The sequence below is a fragment of the Perognathus longimembris genome, chromosome 2, assembly GCF_023159225.1.
Source record: "Perognathus longimembris pacificus isolate PPM17 chromosome 2, ASM2315922v1, whole genome shotgun sequence".
NCBI lineage: Eukaryota > Metazoa > Chordata > Mammalia > Rodentia > Heteromyidae > Perognathus > Perognathus longimembris.
This window is the reverse complement of record NC_063162.1, coordinates 104,932,915-104,953,316: the sequence shown is the minus strand read 5'-3', so window position 1 is coordinate 104,953,316 and position 20,402 is coordinate 104,932,915. Positions and strand designations below refer to the sequence as shown.

General features: G+C 45.2%; 1 protein-coding gene across 1 annotated transcript; it reads right to left on the bottom strand.

The window, feature by feature from the left end:
• Window positions 1–8,372: 8,372 nt before the first annotated feature.
• On the bottom strand, window positions 8,373–15,357 carry LOC125345276 (sperm motility kinase 4A-like). The gene is made up of 3 exons (XM_048337497.1): window positions 15,273–15,357; window positions 14,946–15,179; window positions 8,373–10,288 (listed from the first exon to the last, which is right to left on the bottom strand). Exons 1-3 carry the CDS (start codon window positions 15,355–15,357, stop codon window positions 8,373–8,375), a joined length of 2,235 nt encoding a protein of 744 aa, XP_048193454.1.
• Between the last annotated feature and the right edge of the window lie 5,045 nt (window positions 15,358–20,402).

Genomic DNA, 20,402 nt, shown 5'->3' with positions numbered 1-20,402 from the left:
AAGTATGATTGTTACAAATAAAGATGCAGACTTCAAAGATGAAAATAAAGCCCACAACCCAAACCAAAATTGAAATTCTCAAAAATTGGCAGCAACAAAAGCAAAGCTCTCTCTTGATCTGTATCGTGGCAGTTCGAACACCCCCAGAAAATTGTGCCAAAGAGTTTGAGAAAACAAATGTACAATAAAATACACACACACACACACACACACACACACACACACACACAGAAAACTTCAGGTAACTTTGGATTGCAAATGAAGATAAATTTAATGTTCAAACAATCTGATAAAATAACCATTTGGAAACTGGAAAAAAAAACAAACCACAACCAGTGGGAGGTTTACAAAGAAAAATGCTGCAACCATTAGCCTGCCGGGCTTAGCGGTATTCACAGCTGAGCATTATGAAATGTGCAGCTAAGGTGCAGACCCACAAGAACAGGCAAAGACAACAAGTGCTGGTGCCTTGTGGGTACCCATGTGGTTTCAGGGAATCACTCCAATGCCGAGTCCCTAAGGTCTATTCTAAGCAAGTATCCTGTCTGAAATAGACAAACTGTACTCTCTACAAGGACAAAACAGCACTCTTCAGACTAGGCTCTAGCATGTATGTTTAGTAAGGTCACAGTCAGAACCCACCCAGGACCAAGCCTCTCCCTCCTAGTCAAGCCCCATTCCAGCAGTCTATTCTCTGCACCTAAGGACCCTGCTCCACATAGGAGAGCTAAAAACTACCAGCACCCACAAAGTCTACATCCTCTTACCACAGCCCTACTTTTCCCTGTGCTCTCTTCTCTCAGTCCAGATACTGCACCATAATTGCAGTGGGGATTTCTCAACAGGAAAGCAGTTTTTCAGGTAGCCTCAGCTGCTCCTGATGTGAGCTACAGGAGGGGTCCTTTTCAGTTAAATGACATTCTGAGATCCCATGGTTATGTGGAACTTGGAGAGACAGACAAGGAGCACAGAGGGCTGCAGTCATGTGTCTCTGCACTCAATGTGCTCATCTTTAACGGAGTGTCAGCTTTTTGCCCATCCTCCCTCACAGGGAATGTAGTAACCAGAATGAAAAAGTATTTTAGTGTGAGGTCTGATCAGCGCTTGATCAGGGCCTGTTTCACATGTTTCAGGCCCTGAGTTTCATCATCCTTATGACTGAAGACATAAGCTGCCAACTGTATGCAATATGTGTCATAATATATTAGTATTTATGGTTATGGTTGATTAATTTGATTTTTCTCTGTATCAAAGAAAAAGAGGCCTATTTGGCAGAAATATTCCTTACCATACCTCTGCATGAGTTTTTCTTTCTTCCTGTCCCTCAGGAAATACTCTAAAAAAACTGAAATTCACCATGAAAAATCTATTTTTGCAGTACAGATAGGTGAATATAAATTCATTTTTCTTTGTGTCTGAATTCATTGTTATTCTTTTCATTATACATTATTCATTCATTTTGGGAACCATAGGATAGATATTCAAATGGTAGTAAGATTTGGAGTTTGGTAATTAGTGTGTTTAACACTGAATCTATTGAGCTACATCTGTCTCTGTGTTCCCTTGGATTTTTTTTTTTTGTGGGGGGGGGGGAGTGGGGATAGGTCATGGTCTTGACCTAGAGCCAGGGCTTTGTCTTAGAGCAATTTTGCTCAAGGCCAGCAGTCTTCCACTTTGAGCCACAAGTGACACTTCTTGTTCTTTGGTGGTGAATTAGATATAAGAATCTCCTGTCCTTTCCTGCTTGGGCTGCATTAGAAGAGAGATTATCAGCCAGTCAGCCTCCTGACTAGCTAAGATTATAAGCTTGAGCCAGGGATGCCCAATTCCTCCCTTTAAAAAATTTTTTTAGGGCTGGGGATATAGCCTAGTGGCAAGAGTGCCTGCCTCGGATACACGAGGCCCTAGGTTCGATTCCCCAGCACCACATATACAGAAAACGGCCAGAAGCGGCGCTGTGGCTCAAGTGGCAGAGTGCTAGGAGCGGGAAGAAGCCAGGGACAGTGCTCAGGCCCTGAGTCCAAGGTCCAGGACTGGCCAAAAAAAAAAAAAAAAAATTATTTTTTTTAAAATTTTTATTGTCAAACTGATGTACAGAAAGGTGACAGTTTCATATGTTAGGCATTGGATACATTTCTTGTACTGTTTGTTACCTCCTCCCTCATTCCCCCTCCTCTTTCCCCCCTCCCTCTTTCCCTTCACTCCCATGAGTTGTTCAGATCATTTACACCAAACAGTTTTGCAAGTATTGCTTTTGAAGTCGTTTGTCTTTTTTACCCTGTGTTTCTCAGTTTTGGTATTCCCTTTCAGTTTCCTAGTTCTAATACACGGTTTCCAATGTACTCAGATAAGATACAGAGATAGTGCAGGTACAACCACAGGAAGGGCATACAAGAAGATCACCAATAATAGAAGCTACGGTTACACATAGCACATTGAAAGTAGTTACAACAGTGATATAACAATCGTTTCCATAACATGGCTTGTTGTTGGTTTTTTTTTGTTTTTTGTTTTTTTGCCAGTCCTGGGCCTTGGACTCTGGGCCTGAGCACCGTCCCTGGCTTCTTTTTGCTCAAGGCTAGCACTCTGCCACTTGAGCCACAGTGCCACTTCTGGCCGTTTTCTATATATGTGGTGCTGGGGAATCGAACCCAGGGCTTCATGTATATAAGGCAGGCGCTCTTGCCACTAGGCCATATTCCCAGCCCCTTGTTGTTGTTTTTTGACAAGGACATTTTTTAAATTTTATTCTCAATTCGGTGTACAGAGGACTTACACTTACATCGGTAAAGTGGTGAGTACATTTCTTGTCAAACTCCTTACTTCCTCATATTTCTCCACTCTCCCTCCTCCCCAACCTCCACCACACCAGTTGTCCAGCTAGTTTACAACATATTTTCTTAAAAGTATTGCTGTTGTGTTGGTTCACTCTTTACCCTTTGTCTCACCATTTTTATGTTCCCCTTCCATTCCCTAATTCAGACAACACAATACCCAGATTAGGGGGGCTGCTGGGCTATAGGGGAGCTCTATGTTTAGCCTTCTGAGGAACCTCCATACCACTTTTCAGAGTGGTTGGACAAGTTTACATTCCCACCAACAATTATGGTTTGCAGTTGATTTTTTATTCTCTATATCCTCTTCAGTCGTACTACTTTTTGGAGCTGGCGAGTTGGCTTGACCTTTCATGACATTTGTAATAATTCTTTGTGATTGACGCCTCTGGAGTAAAGCAGTTATGGATTGCATCCTGCACTTCCTTTCAGGGGCCTGTAGCTTGGCTTTTTGCTGGTTCCTGCTGGTCCACCAGGGGAGACTTGTTTGTATCCTGGCTCTGGGTTTGAGTTCGGCTGTTGAAACTTATTGCCCTATGGGTGAGCGTGACTGTCTCGGTTGTTGCCAAGGCAGTTACCCTCACCGCAGTTAGGGTGGTTAGGTTCTATGGCTTTCTTTGTGGGATCTTGCTCTGCCACTGTACTGTGCTGACCCTTGTGGGCCCCTGTTGGGGGTTTGCAGTTCGCTGATTCAGTGTGGCGTGGAGACTTTTCTCTTCTTTGATTCTTTCCCCTCTAGTTGCTGTGGGTCAAGAGAGCTCACTTCTCATATTAAGTATTACCTCTGAGGGGGGCTCGCCCACCTGTGGGGAGTGTTCCTGTCAGAGCAGGTATTGCTGTTGAGGGGTGGCCCACCACATGTGCAGAGTACAACTATCAAAGCAGGTGTTGCTGCTGAGGGGCAGCTTGCCCACTTGTGTGCTCCCGCGGGGGAGTGGGTACAAGACCCTACTGCTGGAGGGCTAGAACGCTGAACCATGTGGGCCCTCTGGGGGCACGTGCATTTGAGCTCTTGTGCTTCTTTTGGGGGGCGCGCTGCCCCGAATTTTTGGAGGGTGCTTGTGCCCTCTCACAAATCTACTGTGGGGGCGGTATGCATGATCCCCAGAAGTTTCAAGTGTCTGGGTGTGGGTTGGTGCCCACGGACTCTTGGCACCTCCGCTGTGAGGGGGGGGGCATGTGCTCAGGCCCAGGTACCCATGCTGGGCTGGTATTGCACACAAGCAAGCCTGCGACTGTTTTTCAAAAATTCCGTGCAGACCAAAGCACCTCAAGTGGAGGTCAAATGCCCGCCAGCCCCTGGATCATTGGGGGGGGGGGGCGGGGCGGGGGGTGCTGGTGTGGGCAGATTCTGGCTCCCCAGCTGGGGCTTTTGGAGACGCTGGCCTAAGGTGTCAGGGCGCTGCTCCGCCCACTGCTAACTCCTGTGTTCTCCCAGGAGCTATAGGGTCCTAGAGCCACCAGATGTGGGGCTCTTTTGTTCCCTCCTGGCGGGGAGGGGGAGGGAGCTCTAACTTCTTTGTCCCCTTGTGAAGAGCTCCAAGTCAGGTTTTTGGTCTCTACCAGAGCTGATCTCCTATTTGGGTGAGTGGGGGCAATGGGGAACTTACTGGTCCTGGATTATGCATGTGTCCCGTGCTGCTGTGGGCTTTTCCGGGCTGGGGTGTGGCAATTATTTGGCGGCAGTGGCGGCCCCAGCTCTCCAGGTCCACAGCGCCTGGTTCCCTTGTTGTTGTCTGGTCCCTGCCATTCGGTCCCATGCCACTGGTCCCTTGCCGCCATCTGTCTTGGTCCATTCTGTGCAGTCTGGGGCCCATGGAGCTCCTGCTGGCTGGTCTCTGTACTCTAGGCAGTACTTTTCTGCTGTTGCTTCTCTGGTTGCTGACGATCTGTGGTCCCGTTCGCAGGTGCCTGGGCCACTTTTCCAGCCTGGCCATGTTTGGGCCGGGGTGGGGAGGTTACCCTGGAGATTTTCCAGCTCCGTGTAGATTATAGGGTTTTCTTACTTTGTTGTTTTTGATTTCCTGTGTTTCTCTGTTTGTTCTGGTTGTTGAGTTTGCCTGTCTCTTGGTGGGGCGTTGAGTGTTGGAGTTCCCAGCTCACAATATGGTTGCAGTGAGTTGGAGTGCCTCCCTATTGTGATGGCGCCATCTTCCCCTTCCCTCCAGAAGTTTTGACTGTCTTTGTGTGAATATTGCAGGGGACAGTAACCCAGACATGCTGCAAAGGTCAGGCCCAGGAAGGTGTGGCTCACAAGGCAGGGGAGGTCACACCCCTCCTGCTCCTGCAGAAGGAGGTTTAGAGAAGTTGCCATTAAATGTCCTGCCAGACAGGGGAGCTGCCACCTTCCAGGGACAAAGCGCAGGTAGCTGTGCATTACACCAAGGATGCCAGGGTCTGGCTGTTCCATGAAAGTCACCCAGAGTTTTGGGAGGATGGCTCCATTTTCCTGAGCCACAGTTGGTACATCACTTGCCCCAGTAGGGGTCTCTGCTTAGGATTGACAGACATTAAGTAAGCCAGTAGGCCTAGCAACTCTGTGGAAAAATATTTCCTTCTCCTGCATCCTGCCCACTAGCCCTATTCTTTTCAGAATGTACCAAAACCTGCTTTAAAGGGACCCATTACCACCTGCTCACAAGGAGGAACCACTTTGTTTGTGGGGGTGGGGCTTCTCTTTTAGAAGCATGCAGCTGCATCAGTGTTCTGAAACAGTTGCCAATGCTCATCTTCAGCCATTTTCAGGCCTTGTCTTGGTCCTCTGTGGGGTTGTAATGAACCCAGTGGGTTGACAAGATTGGACAGAAGTTTCTACCATTCCTAAGACCCCTCAGAGGAAGCATGCTATCTTCTATATCTAGTTTCGTGTCATTGGTGGGGCTTTCTGCGGCTTTTGGGACTGTAAGTGGTTCACCACTCTTTCTTCTCCTCTGTGGTCCTCCAGTTGGGTTTGAACCTCCTGGAATGGGGGTAGGTCAGATATTCTCTTCCTCCTCCTCTATGCCCATAGAGGGTTTTTTCCTACATTGCTGTGCCTTGGGGAATCTTGCCGCTCTCCTCCTTCTCCATGTCCATCAAGTTGGACTATGAACTTCTGGAACTGGGGAAACAAGCTTTTTCCATCTCCCACTCAGTCTCCATGTTCTGGTGTTATAGGGGATACATGGAGAGAATGAGCCCTGCCGTCCTCCTGCCTCTCCTGTTCAGTGCTCCAGTAGGTCTGATCACTGTTTTGGATCAAGAGAAATGAGACTGAGACTGCTGTTACTGCAGCTGATCTTGCTGGAGCAGGAGGAGGCTTGTGGCACTCAGTTGCTCCCTGGCCCTCTGATGAGGGGCTCCAGAGGTGTCATGGAGACGCAGACATTGTGCGATTCCTGGCATACTCGTACTTCTGCTGCTCTGCAGGCAGGCAAGCAGCACAATAAAAATCACTATTTCTCTTTAGGAAAACATTGTAAGAGGACTGATGTACAGATAAGGGGCAAGGCTGTGTCCCAAGGAGAGGGCATTTACGAGGGCAGAGAGATCGTTCCCCAGGTTCTGTTGCTTGAGGAACATCAGATAAGTTGCACTGGCAGCACTAAAGGGCATGCCATACAGGGCTGCCCGCACCTCACTTGGGTCAAGTACCAGATTGCAGCATATTGTGTATAGGATGGCGAGGTCTGGCTGTTCCTGGACAGTCTGGTGAGGACTTTGTGGGGCTGCCTAGGCAGGAGTGGAGCATCACTTGCCCCAGAGATGGGACTGCTCAAGTGGGCAGTCATTAAGTCAGCACTTGCAGCACTAAAGAAAAGTCCTTGCAGCACTGAGGAAAACATTTCCTTGCCATGAACCTGCCCACTACATCTGTCATTCGAGAATATATCAGCTCTTGCCTCTCAAGGTCACATTGCCCATTACCACCTACTTGTTTCCAGGTTGTCACTTCTTTTTTTTTCACTAACAGAGGGAACCTCTTTCTTTGGGGATCTTCTTTCATGGAGACATGCAACAAAATCAGAGTCTTCCCAAAGCCTTGCCTATCAATACTTTTGTTAAGCTCCTTCCTGCCATGGTCATTTATTGGATCTGTATCAAAGCAATGAGCTGATCAGATGGTATGGAGGTTTTTGCAACAATAGGATCCCAGGGAAAAGAGCTCCACCCTTCATCTTAGCCTTTGTGATCCTTCATTAATGTTCTGCTACTGTTCAACAGGAAGCAGCTTGCTGCTCTGCTCCTTCTCCTTTGTGCCCCTCCAATTAAGGTCTGAAGCTCTGGACCTAAGACAAGTAAGGGGCACTCTTCCTCCTCATTCTCCTCCTCCTCCAGAGGCCTAGAGGTGAACTCCTCTATTGCCAGGTGTGAGGGCCACTTCCTGGGCTCTTCCTCCTCTTCTGGGTCTCTTCAGTTGGGCTCTGAAGCTTCTGAAAGTGGGGCAGGTGAGCTGCACTCTCTTTCTCTCTCTCCCTCTCTCTTTCTTGTCTATGCTTCATGTCAAAGTATTATAGAGAATTTTGTGGAGAGAACCTGCCCTGTTTCTGTTCTGCCTCCTTAGGGGAGCATTGTGGATGGATGAGTGTTCGGGCCACATGCATGGTGGAGGCATAGTGTGGGGAACCTCACAAGGCAAGAGAGGTTGTGTCGCTGGTCCTGTGACTGGAGCAGAACCAAGTAAGTTGCCATGGTGGCATTAAAGGCCTGCCAGGCCTAGCTGCCTGTACCTCTCCTGCATCAAGTACCAGGTTGCAGTACATTATGTAAATGATGGCGGGATCTACCTGTCCCAGAACAGTCTGGCAGGGGCTCAGTTTGCCTCAGCCAAGGGTAGCACATCATTGGCTCCAGGGATGTGACTTTTTATGTCAACACTTTAACTGTACATGGAGGAAAGGGTAGGGGGAGTATTGAAGGTAGAAGAAAATTGAAGGAGGTAACAAGTTTGACAAGAACTGTACTCACTACCTTATGTAACTGTAACTGACAACTTAAAAAAAAACCCATCAGTAATCATGGCACAAATGAAATACCCAAATGCAGAACACATGTAATCTCTCAGGAATATCAATTTATTAAATTAGGGAGACACCATAGGAATGGTAGTGCAAAATGCATACCATGTGGGAAAAATAAAAAAATAAGAAGGGAAAAGAAATCTGTGAAGTATGAACTTTCTTCGAGGTAGGAAGAGGGACGATGGTCTGCAGGTATGTTCAGGCTGTAAGGCACGTCTTCAAGCAGCATGGTGATTGTTTTCCTGCATCTCCACCTGAGCTGAAGGAAGAAAGGAAAGTCAGGGACTGAATCAAACAGTACTACCCCTGACAGGTGAACATCCCTTCCTTCTGAAATTCTATCCTTTCACTCATCCTTCTGCCTCACCCTGCCCCCTCCTTTCTTTAAACCTTGTCACTGCAATACCAACAGGCAACTGTGAATTAGGGGATGATGAGCTAAAATGATCTCATTGAATCATAAATGAAACAGAGCTCAGAACCCACCTGCTTGTAGCCAGGCTGTCACTGCTGGTTGCCACTGAAAGGATGACACACTTTAAAGTTCTCGACCAGGAAGACAGCAGCAGCACATTTTTCTCAAACAATTAGTAATACACTTCTTCAGCCTCTTCCAATGCCTGCCTCTCCCATTTATGGAAGTTTCTGCCCCTGTAGGATCCAAGGAAGGAGGGGTGCTGCCCCCCATTGCTGCCTCTGTGCCCGTGGTGGGTGTTTCTGCTGCAGTTGGTTTGGTGGCTGGCTCACTTCTCTCCTCTGTCTCCCCTGGGTCCTTCCATTCTTGAACAGAGGTTTCCAGATGTGGGGCAGCCGAGCTGATAGCCCTCTCCCCCTCTGTGCCTGTGGTGGGTGTTTCTGCTGCAGTTGGTTTGGTGGCTGGCTCACTTCTCTCCTCTGTCTCCCCTGGGTCCTTCCATTCTTGAACAGAGGTTTCCAGATGTGGGGCAGCCGAGCTGATAGCCCTCTCCCCCTCTATGCCCCGTGTCCACGTATTATATAAGATGTCGGGGAGAGATTCAGCCCTGCTGCACACATGCTTCTCCTGTTTAGGGGCCGGGAAGGAATCAATCCTGCTGCCCACATGTTTCTCCTGTTCAGGGGTCATGCAGATCAGTTCCGTGGGTTGGCCCATGGGGAGGGACACTGTTGCTGCTGGTGGAGCAGGGGGAGGCTGGCTGTCCTCAGTCTCCCCATCTGTGATAGATGTGCTGCGGCTCCAGAGGACAAAGGGAAGACACACAGACCTGGCAAACTTCCTGCCACCCTCCTCCTGCTGCTGCTCAGCAGGCAGGCTAGCAGCAGGGTGGCGCACAGGAGCACTGGCTCTCTTGAATGGCACATATCGACAGGATGGGTGCACAGGTGAGGGACAAGGCGGAGGCCCAGGAAGGGGGCGTCTCACCAGGCAGGCCAAATCTTGGCCCAGGTCTTGCTGCTGCTGCAGAATCTGGAAAGTGGCCATGGCAGCATTAAACTTCCTGCCAGACAGGGCTTCCCGCACCTCCTCTGGGGCAAATCCCAGGTAGGTGGACATTATCTTCAGGATGGCAGGGTCTGGCTGCTCCTGCACTTCTTGCCTGGGACTTGGTATGGCTGCCTCATGGTGTCTAAACCAGGGGTGGTACATTACTTGCCAAACAGTTGGTCTTATATTAGGATTGGCCCTCATCATATAGGCCAAAATCCCTCGAAGCTCAGGGGAGAAGCTTTCTCGGACTTTAAAAATTCCGGCTACCACTTGTTCTTTCAGTACAAGCCTTGACCTGCCATCATAGGGGAGGACTCCCATCACCATATAATAGAGGAGCACACCCAGGCTCCAGACGTCCAGCTTGGGGCCCTGGTACCTCTGCTGCTTGAACATCTCAGGTGGCCAGTAGGCCATTGTCCCACACTCCATGTCCAGCAGCTGCCGTGGCAGGAACCGTGTGCTCAGCCCAAAGTCACAGAGCTTGGCTGTGCCTCTTGTGTCCAGCAGGATATTTTCTGCCTTGAGGTCCCTGTGAGCAATTCCATTGTCATGGCAGTATTTGACGCCCCTCAAAATCTGCCAAAATATTGGCCTGGCCTCTTCCTCCTCCAGCCTGCCCACCTTTTGTACATGGTCCGCTAGGTCTCCATCTATGTACTCCATCACCAAGTACAACTTTCCCCGTGTCTCTACCACCTCGAACAGCTTGACGATGTTCTTGTGCTCCACAGACTTTAGGATGTCCACTTCTGAGGCAAAGCACTCTATGTCCCTCTTGTTCAGGATTTTCACGGCCACCAGGGAGTCCGTGGGCAGGTGCTTGGCCAACTTGATGGAGGCAAAGCCCCCCCACCTAATGGTCCTCAGCACCTCGTAGTGAGCCTGGCGTAGCTCTCTGATTAAGGACCTGCACCAAAGGCGCCACGAGGACATCACCTCTCTACTCTTGCTAGTCATCCTACACAGCACCCTAGCGATGCTGTCTAGGGAGAAAATAAATGAACAAATAAGGAAAATGAAACCAAAGGTAATCAAATATAACAAACAGTAAAATACAAGGAAATGGAATGCAATAGAAAATACACAAATAAAATACAATGAAATGGTATGAAATAATATGTAATAAAGGACTAAAATCTCTACAAAGCCTATGATAACTCTAATGAACACTAAAATGTAAGTATATAATAAATGAATAATAAAATGTAACTACTATCTAATAAACACCTAAGCTAACAAAACCTAAAATATAAATGTAGAAGAATTAGATGAATAATAATAGTAATAAAATGAACAAGAGACCTAAATGCTATCTAATTCTGAACAAGGAAAGTAAAAAAAATTAAGTCAAAGAAAATGTAAGTAAAATAAAAGTAAAACTAAAATAATAAACGTGAAATAAATCAAAAATTAAAAGAAAATGTAATATAAAGGAAATAAAGCTAAAACAACAAAGAGTAAAACAAAAAAAGTCAAACCCCCCAAAAAAAACCCAAAGTCCACAAGTCAAAGCCAAATCTCAATCCAAATCCACAAACCCCAAAATCCACGCCAAATCACCAAACCGAATCCACAAACCAACAAATCACCACGTAACCAACCAACTAAACTCCAACCACCCAACTACCTACAAGAGTCCACCTGTCACCACCCAGTATATATACAGTCATGGTTATTGTTACCTCACAATGGTGTCTGTGATGTCAGGGCCACCCAGGGCCCCAGCTTATATGGGTGTCGCCCCCATGCTCATCTTAGTTCCTGGCCTTCCAGACACTTCTTTCGTGTGTGTTGGACACAGCGTGGCACACAGGGCCTGATCATTGTTCCTTAGCTTTTATACTCAAGGCTGGTGCTCTACCATTTGGGCCAAGGCCCAAATTCTATCTCCTTGGTTATTCATGCAAGATTATAAGTCCAGGGATTTCTAGTGCCTTTGTATGGGTATCCTCACATGTCAGCCTCCTTCTTAGCTAGGATGATGAGCCTTAGCCTTGGGCTTGCAAGACACTTTGAGTTATCATGAGTGCAGTACAAATTTTCTAGGTGGCTGTGCATTTTGACCTTGGATATTTCTGTAGCAACCTGGCCAACCAGGTGGGACTCAAACCCACAAAATAAAGTCACCAGTTCACAATCAGGCTAGGAGCCTTTATTTAGCTGCATGTAGTGTCTATCCCTCACCATCAGGATGTGAAGAACAGCCTGGAACTTTAGTAGGGCTGGGTTTTTAAAGGCAAAAATGACATGACCACACCTAGGTGCTCAGGCAAATTCTGTTTAAGTACAAGCAGACATACAGAAGAATTGGCGGCTAGTGATTACAAATAGCAATGACAATTCCAGTGAACGAAGCAATCAAAGCAATGCCATTTAGGTAAGTAAAGTTCTCTGTTCTGAGTGTGACTTGTATTTACCTATTTAATTAATTTACCTTAAATTACTCTATCTCTGAAACTTTAGGCTGGTCACCATTTCCTTTGCAAAAGTGAAGTAGCTCCATTTCAACCTGCTTTCAGCTTACTTGGGTTGGGTCAGCCTCTTCACCTAGGACTAAAGGTGAATTTCTTATCTAGATGTCTCAATTTCTATCCATTGCAATCTAGTCATATGTAGATACTGACCTCTATTATCCCAGCTGATTGTGAGGTTAGAATTGTGAAGATAGCAGTTTGTAGGCAGCCTGGGAATAATAGTCCATGAGAATTCATGTCAAGAGATGAAGCTGCTGTTGTGGTGCATGCCTCTCATCCCAGCTAAGCTGACAAGTGAAAAATAAGATGGGGTTCAGGCTCCTGTCTGTAACAAAAGCAAGTCCCTTTCTCAAAAATCACCAAAAAAAGCTGGGCGCCGGTTGATCATGCCTGTAATCCTAGCTACTCCGGAGGCTGAAATCTGAGGTTCAGGATTCAAAGCCAGCCCGGGCAGGAAAGACCATGAGACTCTTATCTTCAATTAACCACCAGAAAATTGGAAGTGGCACTGTGGCTTAAGTAGAAGAGTGCTAGCCTTGAGCTGAAGAGCTCAGAGATAATATCCAGGCCCAGAATTAAACTCCAAGATTGGGGGGAAAAAATCACCAACATAGATATAAATGGCTGGAGGCTAGATTCAGTGTCAAAGGTCAGCCTAAGGTCAAACACTTCACCAAAACTCACACCTGTCCTATTCTGCAATATGCCTATTACTTCTGCTTTCACATTGCCATTGTTATTAGAATGACCCCAGGAGAGCTACTGTGAATAGACTACTCTTTTCGTTCAGTTCAGGTAAAGATCAAACACGTGTTTGATATGACACTTAGAACATATACTCAGGTTCATTATGAACATTTATCTACCTAGGTGATCCAAAGATGTCCTTTGGGATTCTTTTTTTTTTTTTGGCCAGTCCTGGGGCTTGGACCCAGGGCCTGAGCACTGTCCCTGGCTTCGTCTTTGCTCAAGGCTAGCACTCTGCCACTAGAGCCACAACGCCACTTCTGGCCGTATTCTAACTATGTGGTGCTGAAGAATCGAACCCAGGGCTTCATGTATATGAGGCGAGCTCTCTTGCCACTAGGCCATATTCCAAGCCCCCCTTGGGATTCTTTATTTATTTCCTGTACTCCTAGATAGTCAGGAGGCTGACTGGCTGATAATTTATGTTCCAAGCCAGCCCAAGTAGTAAAGGCCAGCAGAATCCTAACCTCAATTTCCCATCTGAGATCCAGAAGGGGCACAGTGGCTCCCTTAGGCCTCAGGCTCTGGACTCCTCCTCAGGCAGGCCAGCCTCCATTCCAGGAGCTGTCCGGGTTCGTCCCCTCTCGCTCCTTTGGCCCGTCTGGTTCAGCTCTGCTCTGCTTCACTCACCTCCTCTCTCAGCCTGCTGCCCTTCTCTTCTCTCTCCATCTTTCCCCCTCCTTTTACCCAGGCAAGCAGCCTATATATACACTAGGGAATCTGAAGCTTCTATCTGGAGGCTTCTGCTGAAATTAAACTAAGCAACTCTTATCTCTAGGTAGATAGCAAAAATCAGAGGACTCTCAAAGCCAAAATCAAAAATTGGTGTTAGAGTTTCAGCGTTGAGTGAAAAAGCTCAGATAGTGCCCACGACCCGGTGTTTCCCACTATTAAGCACTCAATGTGCCCCAGTAATAATTTTTTTTAAAGGATAAAATGAAACCTGTGATGGGGGATTAACTGTTCAGTCTTCTTCTTCACCCAGGGGATGGTGCTGTGCTCTCCCTTCTCTAGCTCTCAGTCTGTGCTCAAGATTGTACTGAACTACCTCTGATGACTATTTGCCTGTAGTTTGGTAAGCTATACTTTTTTTTTAATTCACTTAGTGTTTTTATTCTTAGTGAGCTATGATTTGAATTCAGGTCTTGCTGCTTTTCAAGTTATGGGCTTAATTAACCCACCTGTTTCTGCTTCCCACAAAGGTTTATTCAAGGCATGGATTACCAAGATTTAAGATTACTTTTATGGTAAAAATTGGAAATATATAGTCTATAGGTTTTATGCTTTTTGGCAGTAGTGAAGTTAGAACTCAGGGCCTTCTGATTCCCAAACAGATGACCTACCCTGGAGCCACGCTGCTTGCTTCCATACTTTTTCTCTCTAGCATGACTTTTTTCATGACTCAGGTGATGTAGTTGAGTGAAGGCTTTATCACAAGCCTATTCCTTTCAGGAGTGTGTGTGTGTGTGTGTGTGTGTGTGTGTGCGTGTGTGTGTGTGTGATGTCATTGAAGGTGGGAATAAATGAAAGGTTTTTTTACACACTGCATCTATAGGGCTTCTGTCTAGTGTGTGTTCTCTGTAAATTTGAAAATGACCTTATCAACTGAAAGCTCACACTCAAAGGAAGGTCACTGGAAGAAATGAAGGCTTTCCCACACTGCTTACATCCACAGGGCCTCCAGTGTGAATTCTTGCAATGAATACTTATATCAGGTGGATTTCAGGAACAGAGGAGACCTTCCCAAGCCACCAGTGAGACCCAGCCCTGGAACTGCCTGGCCTGAGGCACATGTCAGATATGTCACATGTCAGATAAAGAGACTTGCGCCCTACCTCAGCCGTGTAGATGAGCAAGGTGACTCGGTTGACTTAAAGGACAGGATGCACTGCAAAGTGTCTGAGTCCCAGGCACACCACAATTCCAGGCTGCCTGCCGCCCCAGGACTGCGATTGCAGCTGTGTGCTGGCTTCCTCTGTGGCTTGGGCTCTCATCTGCCCTAGCCTGGGGGTGCTGCCTTTGTGGGGAGTTCCAGGAAGACCTGACTCTGGACCAGCTTCACCACTCACCACCTGCCAACCAGAAGCCTCAGTTTGCCGCTCTGTGCAATGAGAGGAAGAATGGGCCTCCTGCCCAGGCTGTGAGGACTCAGGTGGCGCTGGACACGGACAACACCACGTGATGTCACCGCTGAGATGAATCATCGCTGTTGACAGGAGGTGTGGTGTGCAAGTTGCTCACCCCTGCAGCTGTGTGCCAATGAGTGACACACTCGGGTCTGCCATTGGCCTGTCTTTCAGGGCACTGAGAGGTCCAGCCAACTCTGGGGGCCGGAAGCGCCCTCAGAGGGTGCAACAAGGACCAGCCACAGGTTATGTGTCCCTCCAGCCCACCCTTGATGACAAGTCCTAGCACTCACCTTGGCCCGACCCTTGCTGGCAGTGTTCGCGCGTGCGCACCAGCAGCCATCTGTCCTGTGGCCGGCTCCCTATGCCTCCTTCAGCTGCTGCACTGGAGCCGCAGTGGGTCTGCTGGACCTGGTCCTCCAACCTGGTGGGCTCTTCCAGGATGCAAGCCTCCCGGTCTCCTGGACTAGAAGCAGCTGCCACTGCGGCCCATCCGGGCCCTGGGACAAGCCCTGTTACAGTGCCAACTGTTCACCCAAAACGTACAGTTTAAGGCAGTAAATTTTCTTCAAAATGATACATATTTGTCCAACCTCAGATTATTCGTTAAGAAAAAATACTTTCAGTAACATGTGTCCTGTGTTCCCCTACTGTGTTCTGCTTGACATATGGCATGTCAATGTTTCCTTGAAGATTACAGGTCATAATTTTCCACCTGCTATTTTAGCACAGCACCTCTAATACTGGTCTTTCATTTGACATTCATACATCTTTCCCTCCAATTAATTTGCATGTTTATTTCTTTCACACTACTTCATCTTCCTTGTACTTCTTAGCATGAGTGGTGAAGTTCTTAAACTACTGTTTGATTATCTACATTTTTGTGAAAGTCTGGAACCATTTCAGAAGTCTCTGACACCAAAGTAGAATGTATTTATTTTGGAAGGAAACCAGCAAGAGTTGAAACCAAACCATTTGGATATATTTTGTGTTTGTACTAGAACTAAATCAGGCCAGAAAATTTGGCTTAGCAATGTCTGACATTAAAAAGATTCCATAACAAAATGAAGCCACTTGAAAGATGAGATAGAAGACAACCCAAAATTTATCCAGATAAGAATGAAATGTAAATGGAACTGCCATTTGCCCTAAATAGGGAGGAAGAAATTAGGATTACATACAGAAGAACAATATACTCATGTAAAATGACATACATTTAAGATTCTCTACCAGGAAGACTATACACATCTCTTTTCATTCTTACAACATCATCTATCTTCATTTACATAGAAGTAGGGAAGGGTAATTAAAGACTACTCAACTCAGGCAGCTTTTGACATGGTATAATGGATGAGTTGGTTGTTACTGAAGGACACATGGAGGTAGACCTCTGTGGAGGCAGCACTGGTGGGCAGATCAGCCCATGGCCCTGTCACTTGTGGGGTAGGTAGTCTTGAGAGTGGAAATTAAGAAATGACATTTGGTGCTAGGTTTGAAGTCTTCTAAAACAATAAACTTCAAGATTTATACATACGATTATTATTTTCTTTCTGAAAACAAGGCATATAGCAAGAGCAATTGCAAAGTTTAGTAGAGGATACTGCAAAAAAAAAAAGCTTTTTCAAGATGTAATTTGTTACAGGTTTGAGTAGAGGTGCATATTTCTACAGTAAATGGAAATGATTAACCTTTAGGGAGTCAATACTTGATGGCATACATAATCTGGTTTCTGACAGAGCATTGCTTTTTAATATTTGTGAGCATATGGGAAAAGTACTTGTCTAGTATGACAGGAATATTGTCAGTTCTACATTTCTTTTTTTTTTTTTTTTTTTTTTTGGCCAGTCCTGGGCCTTGGACTCAGGGCCTGAGCACCATCCCTGGCTTCTTCCCGCTCAAGGCTAGCACTCTGCCACCTGAGCCACAGCGCCCCTTCTAGCCGTTTTCCATATATGTGGTGCTGGGGAATCGAACCTAGAGCTTCATGTGTAGGAGGCAAGCACTCTTGCCACTAGGCCATATTCCCAGCCCCTCAGTTCTACATTTCTAAGTAATCTTCAAATTCTGTTTTTTAATCATATTTGTTCATCTTTTTTTTTGCTTTTGCTCCAAAAATAATCTGGAAAGCTGATGGATGTTTTCTATATAGGAAACACTCTAAACACACTGATAGAACTAGTGATAAACTAGTAAGGTCATCACTTGACCTCGACTAGCTTTCCACACATCAGCAACTGCCTTATGATGCTCATAGTTTAGATACTTATATGGTTTTCTTGTTCGGCTATTTTTGAAGTGATATTTGTGTGTGTGTGTGTGCGTGCGTGTGTGTGTGTGTGTGTGTAGCTTTATTTAACACCCAGTCTTTACTTGAGTGTTATCAAGAGAGTATAAGGCTCAAAATGCATTAAGAAGAAGCAGAGAATCCTGCCAAGTGTCACCTGCTCTGTAGAGGCCCGAAGTGTGTCTCCTACATAGTCCTTAGAGTAAGCAGTTTTGTTGGATGCTTTTAACTCAGTTCATGTAGAGTTGTCAAGAGATCATATTGAATTCATGTTGTCTGCCATGGTTGGAAAGGAAAAAGTCATTATCTAAGTAAAATAAATCAGAATGAGATAGAAATGAAATCTAGAAAGCTTTAATGTGCTTTATTCTTTCTGCTCTTCAAACTTGACAAGGAAATTATTTTGTCTCTGTAGATTGGGGGAAGAACCTCTACTCATAGCCATACGGAATTCAACAAGGAATGGGCTAATGATCTGACTCCCTGAAAATCAATTGGCCTTGTCTAATAGCCTTAAGAAAAAATATATCACTTTGACAATAAATAAGTAATTATTTTTAAAAAGGAAAACATGTATTATTTTCACTGTTTTTTTTTCATCTTCTATTTTGTCACTTGTTGTACAGTTTCCTGTAAAATGCGGTAATTGATGACTTCATCCTAGACAAAGCATTCCACCCTATGGCAGTGAGCTCAGGGACATAATGAACTTTGTTTCCAGCCACTCAGTTACCCATTAGTATTTTTGCTAGGCTTCCTAATGCTTTATGAGGGAGTAGTCTTGAGGGCTGTGAGGATCATATGTATCCTAGGAAGGTTGTTTGAGCATCTTCAAGGTTGGCAAGCCCAAAAGCAATGCGATATTTGACAGTTTTTATATTTCTTGCAAGAGCAACACAGATATAGTATACATATTGTTCTCAGGAGTAAAAAGTACTTTAACATGGGTTCTAAATAAAAGTGGCTTTTTCTGGTAACAAATAAGATTTTTTTTTACCTTACAAAGTAACTGGGACAACACTAGGGTATATTCAGTGCTTTAAGAACCTTAGGGTTGAGGGTTACTTAGAAGGAAGCCTCACTACAGAATCTTACACGTGACTTCCCTACACCCTTGGATAATTGGGAACAAATATTTTATGTGTGGCAAATATTTTTAGAACATTTCACATTTAGATACAATATTTGTATCTAGATACAATGGTTTATTCTAGTATAGAGTTTGGAAGGACTTAAAGTTGGACTAGCATAAGTCAGGGTGGGGACCAGGCTGGATAGACAAGCTAGGCAGATGGTGACCTCATCTCTTTCTTCTTCTTAGTAGTACCTCCTCCTCTCCATCATGGCCTCACAACTTAATGCTGAGCTGCTATAAAAGGAGACCAGTAGTCTGATCCTTCTAGCTCTACCAGGGTGGCCCAAACTTCTCTTTTCTGTATATGGACTATTTTATTGCCAGTAATATTTCTCTGAAAATGCATGTACTCATGGAAGCCAAAATATGTGAGAATAAGGAACAGGACCTGTGATTCTCAAACCCAAATGCTTTCTAACAGGCTAGTGCTTATTTTCTTGCCACATGCTTCACACAAAAACACCTCTGTTAAACCAGGTGCCCATGGCTCACACCTGTATTTGGAACTACTCAGGAGGCTGAGATCTGTGAATCATGGTTCAAAGCCAGCCCAGACAGGAAAGTCCCTGAGACTCTTATCTCCAATTAACCACCAGAAAACTGGAAGTGGTGCTATGCTTCAAATGGTAGAGTGCTAACCATGAGGGAAAAAGCTCAGGCAGGGACAGTGCCCAGGCACTGAGTTCAAGCCCCATATCTGACATTAAAAAAAGAAAAAGAAAAATCGCCCCTGTTGAGTAACTACCACAGGAATGTTGCTTTTCTGTTAATTTGTTTCAAATTGACTAGAAGCTAATTTCACCTGAAATGCTGTTTTTGAACAATATTGAGCAGCTAGGCCAAGGATTTGGCTCACTAGAGAAAACCTGGCTATAGGAAGACCCACTCTATGCCCCTCCTAATCCTCAGCTCCACTCTTGGAGCACAGTGAGGAAAAGGAACACCTCTTTCAGAAAGTATTATACTAATTCCACTGCAATCCTTAGTCAGTGCTTTGGAGCAGATGGTTCCCATAGAAAATATGTGTTGGTCTCTCTCCCACTATGGGCTTTTAACTATTTTAGCTTCTTTTTACATTCACAGTATTTGTTCTAAAAGTCTGGCTCCTTCCTTGCCCTTTGTACAGGATCAAAATCAGCTGCTGGAGAACATTGCTCCTTTCAAGGACAATCAGGTCTGGCTTTCAAGTTCAGTCTCATTAATGATCTGGCAATATCTTTATGAGTATTGTTCCTTTAGCCTCATCTGTGAAGGTAGCCAGCAGAGAATGGAAGACTGACTACCAAAGGAATCCAATTAGAAAGAAAACATCTTCCCTTAACCTTTCCTAAGAGATACTTTTATGCAAAAAGGGAGGAAACAGAGAAAAGGGGAAAGTCAACATTAAGAATGAGAAAGACCAAATGTCTATGAGCTCCTGGAAAATGGGGGAAGTTACTGAGGATGTGCTGTGTGTGTATGTGGGGGCAGGGGGGTGTGGGGTTGTGTGCATTATGTTGTTCCTTCATTTTTTAGGTGCCTCCTATTCAAATAGTCTGACTTCAGACATTCCATGAAATCTAAAACCTATTTCAGAATTTCCACCAAAAATTAAGATTATATATGTTTCAAAATGCGTTATGACTAATAATTACAGCTGACAATCCAGTCCAAAAAGTCATTGCATGTAAGTTTCAGATAATCTTCTATATTTTTGTTATTGATGGCTCAATGCCCATATTCCTGTAACAAAATCATAAAACAATGTTAAAATTAATTTCACAATAATTGATTAAGGCACTGGCTCTTCTTGGTGGCATAGAAAGGAGGAGAGAAAAAGGACATGTCCCCTTAAGAGAAGCAGGCAGGTCCAAATCACTAGGAGGGCTTTGTTAACACTATGAATCCAAGACTTTGTGAGTCCCTCAAGAAGGTTGTACTTCCTTTCTCCCCTCCTCAATTTGAAATAATCTGGCCTATAATCTCGCTACTGGTGAGAGTAGCATGTATTTCACAGTTGAGCATGTATGTTATCTATATTTGTCGTTAGGGCCTAACAGCCTAAAGAAGGATTATTAATAATCTGAAATTGGATACAGCCACTGGGAAGATGTTATTTTGATACTATTCAATGAGTGTTTTGACCTTAAAGTGTTTCACTATCATCAATTAGCACAATATTTACCCCAGAAGATTTTCAAGGCCATTTTCTATGATAACCATGATTTCTTCTAAGTACCTCAGTGGGTCCCTAGAATATGTGACAAGTATACCACATAACAGTGCCTAGAAAAAAAAAAAAGAAACCTAGTCAGTCTTTCTGAATTTGCATGTTCTGTCTCTGCAACAAAT